At 41.4% G+C, this 17624-nt stretch overlaps 1 protein-coding gene across 1 annotated transcript; it reads left to right on the top strand.

The window, feature by feature from the left end:
• Positions 1-8901: 8901 nt before the first annotated feature.
• LOC148294492 (uncharacterized) lies at positions 8902-10440 on the top strand. The gene is made up of 2 exons (XM_088253774.1): positions 8902-9732; positions 10168-10440. The coding sequence occupies exons 1-2, from the start codon at positions 8902-8904 to the stop codon at positions 10438-10440; spliced, it is 1104 nt and encodes a 367-aa protein (XP_088109900.1).
• The last annotated feature ends 7184 nt before the right edge of the window (positions 10441-17624 follow it).

A 17624-nucleotide genomic window follows, 5' to 3' on the forward strand; every position in this document is an offset into this window, starting at 1 on the left:
ATTATATTATATATATATATATAGCCGCTCTAAGAAATAGAGGCATACTTAAGTCACAACACTGAAGGCCTCTCACTCACTTAATTTCTTCTTCCACTGCTTCTCAACCTCTGTCTCTCTTTCTACTTGTTAATTCTTACTAGTTTCCTTACACTTGTTACATACACACTTACATAAAACTGATTTTGTAGCAACAAAAAGAAAAAGTCAGGGAAGAAGTTATGTATGGTCATATTCTTGACCCAATTTTGGTCAAGAAAACTCAGCCATATATCAAACACTCTTTTTTAGCTCTTGAAAACATCCCATTTTCGAGGAGAGGAACAAGTACTACGACGTCGCCCTCACGCCTGCCCTGCTCCGAGACCCTCTTGTTGTCTGATCCAAAGAGTGATTTTGATAGGTATACAAGACCCCAATCTTCTTTGATGACATCCAAAGAAGCCAGTTCAAGCACCGCACGTGAAGTTGCAACGCAAACCAAAGTTTGAATTCCATGCACTCTGGCTTCTTTTACTCTCTCACACTCATAAATCTGAAGCTCATGAGCACCTGCAAGCCAAACAAAACCACAAACAGAATGCACGGCCCAGAATATTATTGGTGACATGGCCTGCAACAAATGACTAGGTCAAAGAAACGCTGTAAAAGTAAAATACATCTCCATGATCCACCAGCCTCATCTCCAAGTCCACCATATGTCTTCATGGAAAAGAGCTTCTCTGCTAGTCACCTTGTTTGGAAATTTCCAAAGAAGATTGGGGTCTTGTGCACCTATCAAAATCACTCTTTGGATCAGACAACAACAGGATCTCGCAGCAGGGCAGCCGTGAGGGCAACGTAGTACTTGTCCCTCTCCTAGAAAAGGGATGTTTTCAGGAGCTCAAAAACAGTGGTTGAAACATAGCTGAGGTTTCTTCACCAAAATCGGGTCAAGAATATGACCATATAACTTCTTCCATGGCTTTTTCTTTCTGTTGCTACAAAATGAGTTTTATGTAATAGTTTACGTAACAAGTGTAACAAAGCAAGTAAGAATCAAGAAGTAGAAAGAGAGACAGAGGATGAGAAACAATGGAAGAAGAGATTAAGTGAGAGAGGCTTTCAGCGCTGTGACCTGTGAATTGTGATGGGAAATGGGTGTTAATAAAGGGAGACCTTTGCCTCCACTGTTTAGATCGGTTTTTAATTTTTGTTTTCTTTTTTGTCTTTTGATCATAATCGTTAGGATTTCGACCCAAAAAAAGATACCTAAATCATTGGGATCTATGCCCTGCAGTTCCGTTTGCAATTGTTGTTGAAGTTGTGCTGCCACGTGATAAACATTGCACTAGTGCTTAGGAAAATACTTTGCTACATGATTCCTCGCTATAGGTACCTTTTGTATAGAGAAATTATTGAGAGTATTTGTCTCACATTTAAAAAATAAAAAATAAAAAAAGAGTTAAGGAATTTAAGATTTAGTCAAGTTGAGAATGCAAATATAGGCTTGAAAGTTTGCCATACATGCGGTGGTGGCGTGTTGAGAGTGTTTATTATTATTATTTTTTGCATGACTTTATGTTTTTACATTTATTGTAAAGTCAGTAACTGAACTAAATGAGAATTAAAGCACAAGTGGCTTCTAACTCAAGTGATTAAGAGTATTTACCCATGCATCCGAGGTTCTCTGTCCACTTCCGTCCCACTAGATCTAAGTTAATGGCTAAGGTGGGTTGTAGCCCAAGGATGTTTTTGGGTGGAAAAAAAAAAATCAAACCTATATATCTTGTGTGTTTTAAATATAGTCCAATATGTATTAATTTATTAAATTCCAAAAAAGTCCAATTCTTTATAAATTTAGTTGCATAACAGCAATAAAAATACATAATAAAATAGGTACACTTTCAATTTTGTTGTTGAACATATTTTCATTTTGATAATATCTGTTTTTTTTGTTGCATTTAATATATATTGGTTTTTTTTATTTATTAGTACAATATGTATGTATTTATTTTATGTTAAAGTTTAAAGAAAATTAGTTAATGAAGCTATGAATTAACATTGTTTATATTATTTAATGTATACTTTTATTTCTAGAAAGACTAAAGAAGCAATGAGTATATAAAAAAATATTTGATTTTACCCTAAATCCTTTTGCTAGCCCAGTCGTTGAAAATTTCCTAGCTCTGCCCTTGTTTCCTCCTCCCTCAATATTGCATATCAAAAAGAGAATTAAAGCCTTCATAACTTGCTCTTATGAGCTAATAAGTGGCTTCATTGCCACTTCACGAAACCTCCTTGAAACACCCAAAAATCATCTCCTTGTCAGGGGCCTCATGATCAACATGAAACCTCCCTAAATTGGCATTTAACGAACAAATTCAATAATTAAACATGTGACACTACATGCAATACATGTGGCTTACTACTACTGCATGCAATACATGTGGCTTTGTTATTATATTGCTGGCCTTTTTATGATTTCACCATATTCACATGGCTTGGTACGTACTTGTTTTTTTATTTGCTTTTTTTATTCTTTTGCATTTATGAGGCAAGATAGGGCACCTAAAGGAATATTCAGATTTACAGAAGAATAAATAACTTAGGGTTCATCTGGGAGTGATTATGGAAGGATGAGAATCATTTATGGAGAGGTGCTTTTCTATATAATCATTTTAATGTGCCTTTCCATATAATTATTTTAATGTGATTCTTCTTAAAATCACTTAAAATCACTTAAACTGATTATATGAATAAATGATTATTGTCTATCCAAAATCACTCCCAAATGAGCCCTCTCATTTGTGAATGTTTTTATAAAAAGCACTTACGCTCATAAGTCCTTCTTATAAAAGCGTTTTTGTTATAAACAATTAAAAATTTAAGTGCAAGAACTTTTAAATTTTAAATGCCGTAAAAACCAATTATTTAAAAGCATTTTTAGTCATTCCATGCTTTAAAAAAAAAAAACCCTTAACTTGTTGAGCGGGAAGTGAATAACTTTTATAAGGGAAGGAAGGTGTACCAAGGGGCAAACTGTTCTCATGAAATAAGCATAACGATGCATGAGAGATCTCTTTGATAATTGCTTTCGCTTTCATTTTTGGCACTCTTGGCACTCAAACTCAATTGAAGGGGTTTAATGGGTCCAATACGGCCTGAAATTCAATCATGATTTGCTTTCTTGCTAAGAAATCTAATCATATGTTGAAGAGAAAAAAAAGACTTTTTTTTGGGTTTGCCGAAGTTAGGAATGGGGAGAGGGGGAAACTCTCACACATATAGGGACCATGAGGGTTTAAATCTAGGACCACTTGGGAGCACACCAAAGATCTGAGTCAATCCAACACACACCCCATTGGTAAACTTTTGCTCCTTCCATTATATATGGCATGTAATCAAACCCCTCCGCCCAAGGGTGGAACAAGAAAGTTTTCAATGGGTGGGCAAGCTAAAGTTTAGCTTAAAATCTAATGATATATTTTTTTTTGTACTTACATTTTCTATAGTTTTTCTAGAAATAAAAGTATATATTAAATCATGCTAATTGTAAATACAAGAAAAAAGAATGCAATTAGAGCTATATTATTTCATTTAGAAAAATGCTTCTCTTTTGGAGACAAATTAATATAAAGTTTTTAAAATTGATGTCGGGACAAAATTTGACACCAAATACAAATGTGGAAAACCTTTGACTATACCTATTGGTGTTGAAATTGTATATATATATATATATATACAGTTATTCTCTTATCCGGATGTCCGCACGTTATTATCGTGCGGATCCTATTGTAAACAGGCAGGAAAACAGAGAGGGGTAGTACAAAATACACTGCGTCCGCACGATAATAACGTTCGGATGTCCGCATAAGAGAATTTCTATATATATATATATATATATATATATTAGTTAAAATATTAGACTATATGTATATTTAATTTGCTATAACCGTCCCACCTAACAAAATATGCAGTTATGGCATCAAGACCGGTTTGATTGTTTCCTCATAGATTAACGGATTAAAAGTTGTATACGTTTGAAAGTTAGGCAAGAAAAAGACTTGCAGAAATGGCATCAAGACCGGTTTTGAGACTTTAGGGTCTAATTATTTTGGCATATATATTGAGAGGACAACCATCTTTCAACATCGACAAATCACAGTTTGATGCGTATTTTTTTATTTTTTATTACTTAATTAGTGGATCACTTCTGTCTTTTTGCTCTTAATAAAATATTGTAATTCAAACATGCGTTTAATTATTTATAGAGAGGACAACCATCTTTCAATCCTTTTTCTAAAGGGCCTATTGCTATCTCGAATCTTACTTTTTTTTTTTTTTGGTCAAAGTGGACTTTCATTCATAAGTAAGGATTATAAATAAAGCCCAACATAACAAACATCAAAAGGCCCAAAACAAATGAAACCCTAGCAACTAAAACACAACAACAGAGAGCAGCCTGACAAAAAAAAAACACAAAAAACTTCAGCTATCTCGAATCTTACTTCAGCTAAAGCAATCTGACCAAAAAAAACAAAAAACTTCAGCTAAAGCAATAGCAACAGAAAATATGACAGCGATATATATGAGCAAAGCAGTTAAGAAGTAGCAAAAGAAGAATCAATAAATTATTGAAAAGACGCCATACTTGGATAGGAGCAATCATGTAAGGAGTCAGCCACCACCTTGTTAACTGGAAAAAGTTTGAAGAATATAGTAAGTATAAAACGCGACGGAAAAATAAAAGCATTTTTTATTATTCACATGCATGTATGCAACCGGAAAAATAAGACGCGACGGATCATTAACAACATTTCACAAATTTTTAATTAGCTATATAGTGATGTGAGATTTTTGAGTGTGAGTGTGAGTGTGAGGATCACATTGTCATGTGGTGTTAATAATTCAAAAATGATAATATTAATGGACTACATATTTGATATGTTATTGATCAATATATAATATTAAAGAATAAATACACGTGTTTTAACATAAGTAAACACCGCATAACGGTGTGACCTTCCCACTAAAAAAGTACTCGTCACAACATGTATTTGAGGGCAGAGCGAATTTGAAGACATCTATCTACCTTTCAAACATCGCACTTTCGATCACAAATCGCACTTTGAAACATCGCAATCAAGAAACCCTACCCATTTTCCCATTTTCCCGTTTTCCCTTTCCCCTTTCGCTCGCTTTTTCCTCTGTTTGATGTCGACCTTCGATAACTTTCAATTTCAAAATCAGTGAAATCCTTTTCATTGGTGAAAATACTTTTTACCCATGCCAAGATCTTGCTTTCAAAACCGGCTTAATCATTTTAATGTGTGAAAAGACATTTTTGCCCATGCCAAGTAGGACTTGTTCATGCCATGTCATCAAATTTAACGGAAAAGTTGACCGAGATGACGAAAATGACGGTTTCTGATATTGGAGGCATAATTAAAGTACCACGGTAACAATTTAGCAATATGAGGGACGAAAAGTAAAGTTGGGGCTTATTCCATGGACCATTGCTACAATTTTGCCAAATTACAAAGTATTAAATGCTTAAGTTGTATGTTGTTGTTGCACATGTAAATAAACTAAGGGATTTTTGTAGAAGGCTTAATATCACAAAACGTCCCTAAGGTTTACGAAACTATCAGATTGTATTCTTATTTTTATTTTTATTTGTTGTCATTTGTGGTCCTTAAGGTTAGTATGTGTGCTCACAAATAGTCTATGCCGTTAGGGTTCGTCAAAACTCCGTTAGTTTGTTGACGTGGCATATATACATATATTACAAAACGTCCATGAGGTTCACGCACCTATCACAAATGGTCCCTGTGAAATTTTTTGATTTTTTGATTTATTGATTTAAAATTCATAAATTTTGGTTTTCTTTTTTAAATTTTATTAATTTAAAAATATATATTGTATTTTAAATACATGTGACAGTATATAATTGGAGATGTGAGCTCCACATATATGTCACATCAACAAACTAATAAAGTTTTTAAAAAATAATTTAAAATTCATAAAATTTAAAAATGAAAAAACCAACATTTTATGAATTATTTTATATATATATATATATATATATTGTATTTTAAATACACATGGCACTATATTATTGGAGATGTGGGCTCCACATATATGCCACATGAGAAAACTAAGGGAGTTTTTTAAATTTAGAAATGAAAAACCCAAAATTTTATGCACCAAGGTTTTTTCATTTTTAAATTTTTTGAAGGCTTTATATCACTAAACCCTAAATCCTTGGTTTTTTCATTTAAAATGGGTACAATTTTTGTTTTCTTCATTTCAAAATTTTATGAATTTAAATGAAAAAACCAAAATTTTAGCATGGTCCATTTGTCAGCACATTTAGTCTTGTGGCATGCGAGAAATTCTGTTGGATATAGTCCCAAATGGCCTGCGAGGTGGAGAACCTAATGACTTGTTGAAGAACAATCTCAGACAGCGTAGCACGCAGAATACTAATGAGGCTTTGTCAATTTGAAACCAAGAGGCATACGGAGGATTGAGCAGGGGCGGAGTAGAAGAATCAGGCTTATCAAAAGGAGGCAGAGTAAGTGAGGGGCAAGGATGAGATCCATCAACAAAACGTCAAAGATTCTGGCCTAGTAAGAAAGGTTTCACCTGGCTTTCCCATAGGAGATAGTTGATATTAGAAAGTTTGATAGAGACAAGGTGAGAGATATTGGGAATGGAGATAGTGGGAACCTCGCTAGAAGCCATGGAGAGGAAAAAAAAAGTTTAAGCTCTTGATACCATGTAGAAACTGAGTTTTCTATATATTTCAAAAGAGGTATTGTTTGTACCATATCTAACCCTCCACTCGTACAACGACACGTGGATCTTACAGACTCGCCCAAGTACCCAAGGCCCCGGACAATCGGCATCGGCCACCGATGGTATTGTCTCAAAGCTGCGAACAGCCATTACAGGCCAAGCTCGTCTACAATCGGCATCCTTTACCGATTGTAGAGAATCAATCTCGAAGTATCCGCCCAAAATATCTAAGGACTCGTGTCGACCTCAGAAGGCCCTCCCACGAGTCCCACATCGAAAATGAGTACTAAGAGCATACAAAATGCCCTCTATAAATAGGCCCCTCCACTACAAAAGAGGGGTAAGACTTTTAAGCTTGACTTCTATACTTTTATATGGTCAACAACAAGAGCTCTTAAAAAACAATCTTACTTGAGCATCGGAGGGTCTTAGGCTGGTTCCACACCGGTTTCATGGACCTCAATAGCTTCGCTTATCTTCTATTCAGGATCAGCATCTGAAGACAGGAAGAATCTCCATCTATCACTCAATCGATCTGCTAGATCGTCCACACCGCTTGTAAGTTGCACTCATCTCTATCTGTTCAGATTTAGCGCCAACAGATTGGCGCCGTCTGTGGGAATCGCTTATCGATTAACCCATATCTCCAAAAGCTCTGAGACCAAAAAATGAATCCATCTTCGGTCCTCCCTTCCGATGGCCCTATCCTCGGCCTCGGCGGCGAGCCAAGTCTAGCTCCCTTGCTTCAGACACCACGAACAGAAACACCAGCTCGACCGACCACCCTGGAGGCTCGTATGGAGACCCTACAGCAGGATATGGCAAGAATGCAGGAGCACAACAATATTCTCGCCTCTAAACTGGATGACACCCAGCGGCAGCTGCATCATCAACAAACACTCTCCGCCCAGTTGCAGAACGATCGGAAACCAACTACACAGCTTCGGCAGGAAAAATCGTTTAAAAGCGTACGGAAGCCCACTGTCCAGGATAGAGGGAAGCAGCAGGCCGCACACGAACCGACTGTCTCCCGAAGATTGTTCGTGCCCACTCCAAAGGAGCGCCATCCCGAATATCGCGTTTATTCCGATTGCCGCGAGAGGATCAACGATCGGCGGAGGGAACGACAGTCCTCGCCCATCCAGGTTCGGGCGAAGCTCGACGATCCACGCCTGGAGGCACTTGGGCCAAAATCCCCCATACGCCAAAGGTACAGTGCGATCGGCCTGGAAGAAACGGACGAATCGGATTACGTTCCAACATCTCCAGGAACCACCATCTCATCAGCAGGGCCCTCTGCACAACGCCACAGCCACCGATCGAACCAGGACAATGATCGGCGAAAAGGAAACTACGAGAGAAGCCCCAGCCGAACGGCAGACAAAGGAAAACGAGGTCACAATGCTGACCGACGCACGGGGAACCGAGTGATCGAGCCCTTTGGTGATAATCTTCCCTCTACCGATCCGACTATTCGTCTCCTCCTACAGAAGATGAATCGCATTGAGAAGGAGCAAGACCAGGCTCGGACACCAACATGGGGAACGGTACAGCCAGGGCCATTCACCAATCGAATCCGGACATTCAGACACGAGAAAGAGGTCCAAGCACTACGCATATCGTTCTACTCAAGGGTGGAAGATCCCGTTACCCACATTCATACCTTCCAATCAGCTTTGGGTTGCAAAGGACTGACGGATGAAGGCCAATGTTTGCTATTCCCCTCCACCTTGACCGGAGTCGCTCTGAATTGGTTCTATCGAATGGAGCCAGATACGGTTGACACTTTTAATCAGTTGAAGCAAACCTTCCTCAACCATTTTATCATTCAGACCGATCGCCTGTATTCCGCCGATGACCTCTATACCGTTCGGCAGCAGGACGATGAGCCATTGAGAGAATATGCGGCTAGGTTCAGCCATGAGTACTCCAGATGTCCGGAAACTGACGATAGGGCAGCCTTCGGTGCCTTCAAAAGCGGCCTTCGGTCGTCTCAGTTTCGTTATTTGGTCCACAGCAGCAACTGGACCACCTACTCCGAATTAATGAAACAGGCAGCTATTCACGCCAAGGCCGAGCACTTCAACTCCAAGGGATCGGCTTCGGCTCGCCAAGGGAATGGGCGCTCGGCAGCTGAAAATATGCAGCGACTCGCAACTTGTCGTGAATCAGGTGTTGACTGAATTCGAAGCCAAAGACCCTTCGATGGCTGCCTACTTGACACATGCCCGCCGATTGCTGCATCACTTTGACGCGTTCCAGGTTCAACAGATCCCAAGATCTGAGAACAGCCACGCCGATGCCCTATCACGCTTGGCATCAGCAATTGACGACAACGTCGGTCGCCACGTACCGATCGAAATCCTCGCTCGGCGGAGCACCACGGAAAGCGAAGTACATGCCGTTCGGCAGGACCCAAGCTGGATGGATCCAATATATGCTTACCTCTCAATCGGAACTTTACCAGACGACAAAACAGAGGCCAAAACTATCCGCCGCCGATCGGCACGTTACTTAATCTTGAATCAGACTCTCTATCGGCGTGGCCTTTCCTTACCATTGCTTCGATGCCTGACCCCGCAGCAAGGAGACTACGTCTTACGAGAGATTCACGAAGGAGCCTGCGGAGACCATTCTGGGGCCCGATCTCTAGCATTCAAGACCATTCGGCAGGGGTATTACTGGCCGACACTCCATACCGATGCCACCACACTCGTCCAGAAGTGCGATCAATGCCAGCGTTTCGGCTCAGTTTCGAAACTGCCTGCCGAACCGCTCACCCCGATTGTCAGCCCGTGGCCCTTCGCTCAATGGGGTTTAGACCTCATCGGCCCCATGCCCCAAGGGAAGGGACAGCTCAAGTACGCCATCGTCGTTGTCGACTACTTTACAAAGTGGACCGAGGCCGAAGCTTTGGCAACAATCACCGCAGTCAGAGTCGAACATTTCGTATGGAAGAATATTATTTGTCGATTCGGCCTCCCGAACGCGATCATCACCGACAACGGAAAACAATTCGACTTCTCTCAGTTCCGGCACCTATGCCACCGATTCGGCATCAACTTGTTCTTCGCTTCTCCAGCACACCCACAATCGAACGGCCAGGTAGAAGCCATCAACAAGATCATCAAGAGGACACTGAAGAAGAAACTTGGGGCAGCTAAAGGAGCCTGGCCCGACCTCCTTCCGGAGGCACTATGGGCCATCAACACCACCTACCGACGATCGACTGGAGAAACACCATTTTCCCTTGCTTTCGGTACCGAAGCTGTTGTCCCAGTCGAGATCAACGCACCCTCGTGACGAACGACATCTTACAAATCAGAGCAAAACGAAGCCTTGCTCACTCTCAACCTGGACCTCATTGATGAACACCGTTCCCAGGCTCAGCTTCGGAACGCTGCCTACAAACAGCGGACCTCTCGCTACTACGACTCGCGCGTCAGACGCCGATCGTTCAAAGTGGGAGACTGGGTTTTACGTAAAGTTTCTCTCGCCACCAAAGACTCGAACGACGGCACCCTTGGTCCATCCTGGGAAGGTCCTTATGAGGTCGTCACTGTCTGCCGACCAGGAACTTACCGACTGCGTGATACCGATGGTCAGACCCTCGGCCATCCTTGGAATATCGAGCACCTCAAATATTACTACAAGTAACGTGACCTTCGGTTCTCACCCCATGTACAGGTGCTCACACCTTGTGTTGTCACCTTCGGTCGTTACCTTTGTATTCGGTTTATTTCAACATAATCCCTATTCTATACATATGGCATTACCAAACAGCAATATTATATCAACAATATTCTACATTCGGCATGCACACATACAGGATTATGGACATCAGCAAATTCAACCAAAACAAAATTAACATAGATATAAAAGGCCACAGAAGGGCCATCTGTCTTTACAACATGCCATTCGGCATATTCAAAACTGTTATACATTCCCAAAAATGATACTTGAATTAACAACGTCTAAGAGGAGGGTGGATCGGCTTCGGTCGTTACAATATCGGCATCAGCTGACACAGGCACAGGACCAGTCGACGGATCGGCAGTAGACACATTCGCAGTAGGCACAGGATCGGGATGACTTTCTTCCTCCCCACTGCTTGAATCGGTGTCATCGGTTTCCTCAGGCTCGGCATCCTCACCCTTGTACGCTTCCACCATCTCTTCGGTCACCCCTTCCGGTAGTGGCGGCGGATCCCGGAGAAAGTTCAGGTTCAGCTTCTTCTCCGCATTATACCGTTTGAATCGGTAGGCAAAGTCGTCACATTGCTCCATGACTTCTTTGTCTACCAGAAGCGTGAACTCCTCCGATGCTCGGTAGTCAGCAACGGCTTTCGCCTTCGCCTCTTCGACCTCCTTGGCATGTGACCGTTCGGCCGCATCCATAGCCACCTCCACCGCGGCCTTCGCCTCCTGCGCCGTCACCAAATCCAGCTCCGTTGCCGCCAATTTCGACGTTAGCTCCGCTATCTTCGCAGCATTTTCCTCGGCACGCCGGTCGGCCTCCTGAATGAGCTTTCCGGCATCAGCGATATTCGAACGGCCCTCTTCAAACTTCTTTTGGTACCGTTCGGCAGCATTGATGGCTCGCTTCATACAGAGCCACATCTCCATATCATCCTGAAACACATACAAACTCAGTATGCCGAACGCATAACCACTTTGAAAAACAACAAATTAAACACTTACCGCAGCCTGAAGACGGAAGGCTCGCCCGGTCTGCTCGCGCAACGTCTTCATCGACAGTTGCTTGATCTCTGACAGCTCCATTTGAGCACCATCGATCATACTGTTGATAAACGGCACGGCCTTCCGAGGGCAAGCAATGTTCACCGGCCCCTCCTCTCCCTCTCCTTCATCATCGGGAATCACCACCGATGTCCCTTCATTCGGCCCCCTTGGCCGCTTCGGCAACGGCGTTGCGTCGAGGGCACCCTCAATCATCCTTTTTCCTGTTACTTGGAGGTGCACCTCCCGAACAGCCTCAGCCTCGGCCGCCTGCTTCTCCCGGCGGCGATCAGCCACCATCTGCTCATCCCCAGAGGGTCCTGCCGCCTTCTTCTTCGGCCTGGGGGACTGCCCTTTCTTCGGCTAAGGCGCCCCATGCCCCTCCAGCCGCCTCCTGGTCGCCTTGCTCATTGGACGCCCACCTGCCACTGCAAAAACACAAGCCATATCAAAAACGGTAGATATGAAAGGGTAGAAACTCACGACACCTGCCGAACGGCATCACTCACTCTGTCTTTTCTCCTCTTCCTCTTCCTCCTTTATCCTTCGGTCGTGCTCTGACTTGCCGATCAAGCCTGCCTTGTAAAGGTTCCGGAAGTATAGCAACTCCTTGAAGAAGCGATCTTCTTCGGCAATCTTCGTCCTCACCCTCTCGATTGCTTCCACCTCTCTGATCGATGCAGATGGCCGTTTCAACGACACTGAAACACAAACACCCAACGGTCAAAAAAAAAAAAAAAAAAAAAAAACACCTAAACCAACTGCCGAACGGCAGGCTCTACCCTACCGATTGTCTGGAAAGACGTAGGAATCCTCCTCTCCACGATCACTCCCGGTGCCGATTCCCAATCACCGGACACAATTACTCGACGCTTACGCCACGTCTTCTGAGAGCTCGGCACCCCAACCACAAAGTGTCCACGCTGCCCTGCCGATAAGCAGTTGGACTGCACCCACCCCCCATTATCAGCACTCTTTGCCCTCGTCGAACTATACAGTTGGGCAAACTGTTCGTAGCTCGGCTCCCCCTCGCCAGCCAAGCTGAATGCTGTGATCGTCCCGAGCAACGTAATCCAAAAGTTTGGATTGTACTGCCCTGGTGCATACCCGATCGCAGCCAAGATCTTCTGCACCGAATGTCTCAACGGTAGCCGAAGCCCATGCTTAAACACGTCGGTGAAGAAGACTACGCCCTTGTCATTATCACTGAGCGACTCTAAAGGCCCCGGAATTCGCATCCCTACCGATTCCGGAATATTGAACTCCGCCCGAATCTTCGCCTACTCAGCCTCAGTCAGCGTGTTCGGCTCTAAATCATCAACTCCGAACAACGGTTCCGTGGGCTTCGCCATCGGAATCCGTTGCCTCCCCTTGACAACCCTCAACACCCCTTCCCCTGGGACGGCAACGGACACGCCACCCCCATCGGCCTCACGACCCGAAGTCGAAGGCTCACCATCTTCAGGCACTCTCGTCGAAGTGCCCCCAGCCTTGGCGCGCACTCTTGCCCCCTCCACTATCTCACAGCTTGAAGAGCTCCCAGAATCGGTACTCTCACCCCCCTCGGACGAACTCCCCGAGGACGATTCGTCCTCATAGGCCCTCGGACTACGCCTACCCTCGGATTTGGTATCTGACATCTACAAACACAAACGAAGGGAAACTAAGTGCTATGCTAGAATCAAAATCTTGTTTTACCTCCTAAACACTCATGTTCATACTTGTTCATGCATGTTCATACTTGTTCATGCTTGTTCATGCTTGTTCATACCTTGTTCAAACAAACAATCAACGAATTCAACACTTTGATTCATACAAATGCCAAAACACGGCAACATACCTTGTTTGCACGGTGGTTCAAGTTCGCCGGAAATCGCCTCCGCCTTGTTCACGCTCGCCGGAAATCGCCTGCTCAGCCTTCGCACGGTTGCCGGAAATCGCCTCTCACAAGCTATCTTCGCTCTCAAAAATTCCAAGTATTTGAACTCTCGTCCCCTCCTCACATTTATAAAGCCGATCTAGCATCGGGAAGCGAAGCGACGGATCGGGATACGAAACGACGCGGCTCTTCACAGCCATGCCGACACGTGTCACGCATGCATGGGGGAGACCAAACGTTGTCAGTTGCAACGCTTCCAAACCTCAGAGACGCTTCAACTTCCTGAACGTGGCAGATCTAGCCACCTTCGAGCACAACTCCACTAGCGAACGGCAGGCGCACATCGATGAGTTTTCACTCACCTCTCGTGCCGAACAGCAGGCGCACATCGTTGTGTTTTCACTCACCTATCGTGCCGAACGGCAGGCGCACATCATGGAGTTTTCACTCACCTATCGTGCCGAACGGCAGGCGCACATCGATGAGTTTTCACTCACCTCTCGTGTCGAACGGTAGGCGTACATCGTGGAGTTTTCACTCACCTATCGTGCCGAACGGCAGGCGCACATCGATGAGTTTTCACTCACCTCTCGTGCCGAACGGCAGGCGCACATCGATGAGTTTTTACTCACCTTTCGTGTCGAACGACAGCCGCATAGTGATAAGTTTTTCACTCACCCCTTGCAACAATTGGCACATCATGCCGTCTCTTATCCAAGCTCACTCGCTTGGGCACTTGAGGGACTACATACCACCATAGGCAACTATGAGACCATTGCGTCCGGGTCAGAATGCCGAATACATATTCAAGTCCCCAACCGAGAAGCTTCTTAATCGGCAACTTGGGGGACTACTGTTTGTACCATATCTAACCTTCCACTCGTACAACGACACGTGGATCTTACAGACTCGCCCAAGTACCCAAGGCCCCGGACAATCGGCATCAGCCACCGATGGCATTGTCTCAAAGCTGCGAACAGCCATTACAGGCCAAGCTCGTCTACAATCGGCATCCCTTACCGATTGTAGAGAATCAACCTCGAAGTATCCGCCCAAAATATCTAAGGACTCGTGTCGACCTCAGAAGGCCCTCCCACGAGTCCCACATCGAAAATGAGTACTAAGAGCATACAAAATGCCCTCTATAAATAGGCCCCTCCACTACAACACAGGGGTAAGACTTTTAAGCTTGACTTCTATACTTTTATATGGTCAACAACAAGAGCTCTTAAAAAACAATCTTACTTGAGCATCGGAGGGTCTTAGGCTGGTTCCACACCGGTTCCATAGACCTCACGAGCTTCGCTTATCTTCTATTCAGGATCAGCATCTGAAGACAGGAAGAATCTCCATCTATCACTCAATCGATCTGCTAGATCGTTCACACCGCTTGTAAGTTGCACTCATCTCTATCTGTTCAGATTTAGCGCCAACAGATATTACAACCTATTTATATATAGGATGGTAGATCTATTAGTTACAACATAACGAAAATACATTGATAGCCTAATAATATCATAACAGTAGCAGATAATGAAATGCTAGCATTCATTGGCCCTTTACTAGTCATAACTATGATAATTGCCTAACACATATTAACCTCGAGTACCATGAATGACACACCAAAAAAAAAAAGGATGCAATATGATAATTTCGTGAACCTCGGGGATGTTTTGTGATATAAAGTCTTTTATGAATTTTAAATTTTAATTTTAAAAAAATACATATAGCAAACTAACGGAGTATTTGACGGAACTTGACGGCATGGACCATTTGTGAGCACACATACTAGCCTTGAGGACCACGAATGACAAAAAAAATAAAAAAATAAGGATGCAATCTGATAGTTTCATAAACCTTAGGGATCTTTTGTGATATGAAGCCTTTATACAAATGTCACCTGAACTTATACCACAATTTCAATTTGTCACCTTAATGAAATATTTAAGAGAAATGTCACCTTCATTTTTCAAAATCCATAATTTGTTATCTGATTTTAACACCATCCATGATTATATAAAAAAATTATATATCTTTTAAATAATTAAAATTTAAAAAAAAAATTCTCACCTTCCCCCATCCCTTATGAGCTACCGGCAGCTCCACCCAACCCCACCCACCTTGAAATTCATTCCCTCTAACCTCTTCACTCTCCCCCTTCCTCATTCTCTCTCTACCATGGAACACCTACCATCCGTACAGAAATTTCCTCAGCCCACCCAAACCGAGTCCACCTTTTTTAAATTGTTTTTTGGGGAAGATTTTAGACATGCTCAATGAACACCATAAAAAAAATTTATACATGCTCAGAGAGAAAGAGAGAAACCGAGACAGAGAGAGTAAAGGGGGAGGGGGTCCTATACAATGTGTTTTGGGGGCCGATGGGGTGGGGGTGGTGGAGAAAGGGAGAGATGAATCTTTTTTCTCTTTTTTTTTCTTTGAAAATGGAAAGACTAAAATATCCTTAAAATGGATGGAAAATTGGATAATGTTAAAGTGAGATGACAAATCATGGACTTTAAAAAATTAAGATGACGTATCTCTGAAAATTTTCTTTAAGGTGATAAATTTAAACTGAGGTATAAGTTCGGGTGACATTTCTTCAAAATCCCATAAACTAATTCATCAAAATAGATACGCTGCAGAAAACCAACTTCTAGCCATATTTATGCTATATTATTGACGATAGTTTATTTCAAAGATCAATATTTCATTTCAGGGATCAATAGTTTATTTTATAGGTCAATAAAATGAACTCTAAAATGAAATTCATTTCAATAAGTTGGTCCACCATAATAACTCTACAACCTCTCTCTTGTGTCAAATGAACTCTAAAATGAAATTCATTTCAATAAGTTAGTCCACCATAATAACTCTACAACCTCTCTCTTATTGACACATGGGCAACATTACTTTTTACTTTTTAATTTTTTAATTGCATTTAATTAGTGTAAACTAGCCTTTACCAAGGGTGGATCTACACTTCAGCCTAGTGCTGATTTTGTTTGTAGGCTTAGTGGTATAAACCAAATTTAGGTAAAGTAAATAATAGTTTAACCCTCTATTTAAAATACACCCACTCTTGAAGTATATAGCAAATAGTAAACATGCAATCCATAACCTATATAAATTTGATTAGAAGCAAACATCATAATTTTTCTTCTAGCCACCCAAAACACCATATTTGAAACTTCAAAGCCTAGGGGAAATAGCTCTCCCCCTCTAAAAAATTGTACCAACCTATCTTCAATGGGTTCTTCAATCTTGGTAAGTTTTTCTCTCTTTTTTTTATATTCAATTTTCAATTTTAATTGTTGTTATTAAGTTTTTATGATTTAGGGTTTGGGTGAAAACTTTTGGGGATTGTTATATATGTTCTATTTTTGCAGCTTGAATTATTAATTAGCATATATGATTTTTGGTGTCTAGTATTTCTTGTTAGGATATCATGTCACATGATAATAATAGACCGGCAAAGAGAGGAAAAACTATTTATTCATTCTTAAAAAAAAAAAAAAAAAAAACAATAACGATAACAAGGATACACCTTCTGCATATGATGTTGATATACTTCAATTCCCAAGGAACTTACTCAACTCAGATCTCAAGTAGTTGAACAATGTGTTTGATTTGATATTTATTTATATTTTGTACTTCTTTGTGTTATATTTGCTCGAAATGTGGCCTTATTTGATTTATAAAATTTTATTTACCTTTTTGTTTCAAAAGAAAAAAGGTTTATAATATATCTCCTGTTAAAAATAAAATTTAGCCTACCCCTATAAAAAAATTTAGGTCCGCAATTAGCCTTTACTTTTATGTTTCAAAGCCACTAGTCGTTTCTGATTTATTCCACTGTTAAAAAAAAGTCTAGTTAATATATATACTAGCCATTATTTATTTGTTTCACTTTAAAAAAAAAATAGCCAATTATATATACTAACCATTTCTATTTTATTTCACTTTTCAAAAACACAAATGGCTAGTTCCCTTTTCAAACAACTAGTTATTTACCTATAAATACATATGTAGAAAATAACTCTCCCACAACTTCCTACACCCACAAAAAAAATTGTTTATGTTGAAATTTTATTTTTCAATAGAAAATTTTGTTTTTTTTGTTTTTTTTAATTCAAAATTGGTCTCTTTTTAAAGATTTCTTTGAAACCATTTTAATTATATAATTTTTATCATAATTAACTTGATTTATTTTATTTTATTCA

Source organism: Prunus avium, chromosome 5 (genome assembly GCF_965620075.1).
Source record: "Prunus avium chromosome 5, drPruAviu1.hap1.1, whole genome shotgun sequence".
NCBI classification, from domain to species: Eukaryota; Viridiplantae; Streptophyta; class Magnoliopsida; order Rosales; family Rosaceae; genus Prunus; species Prunus avium.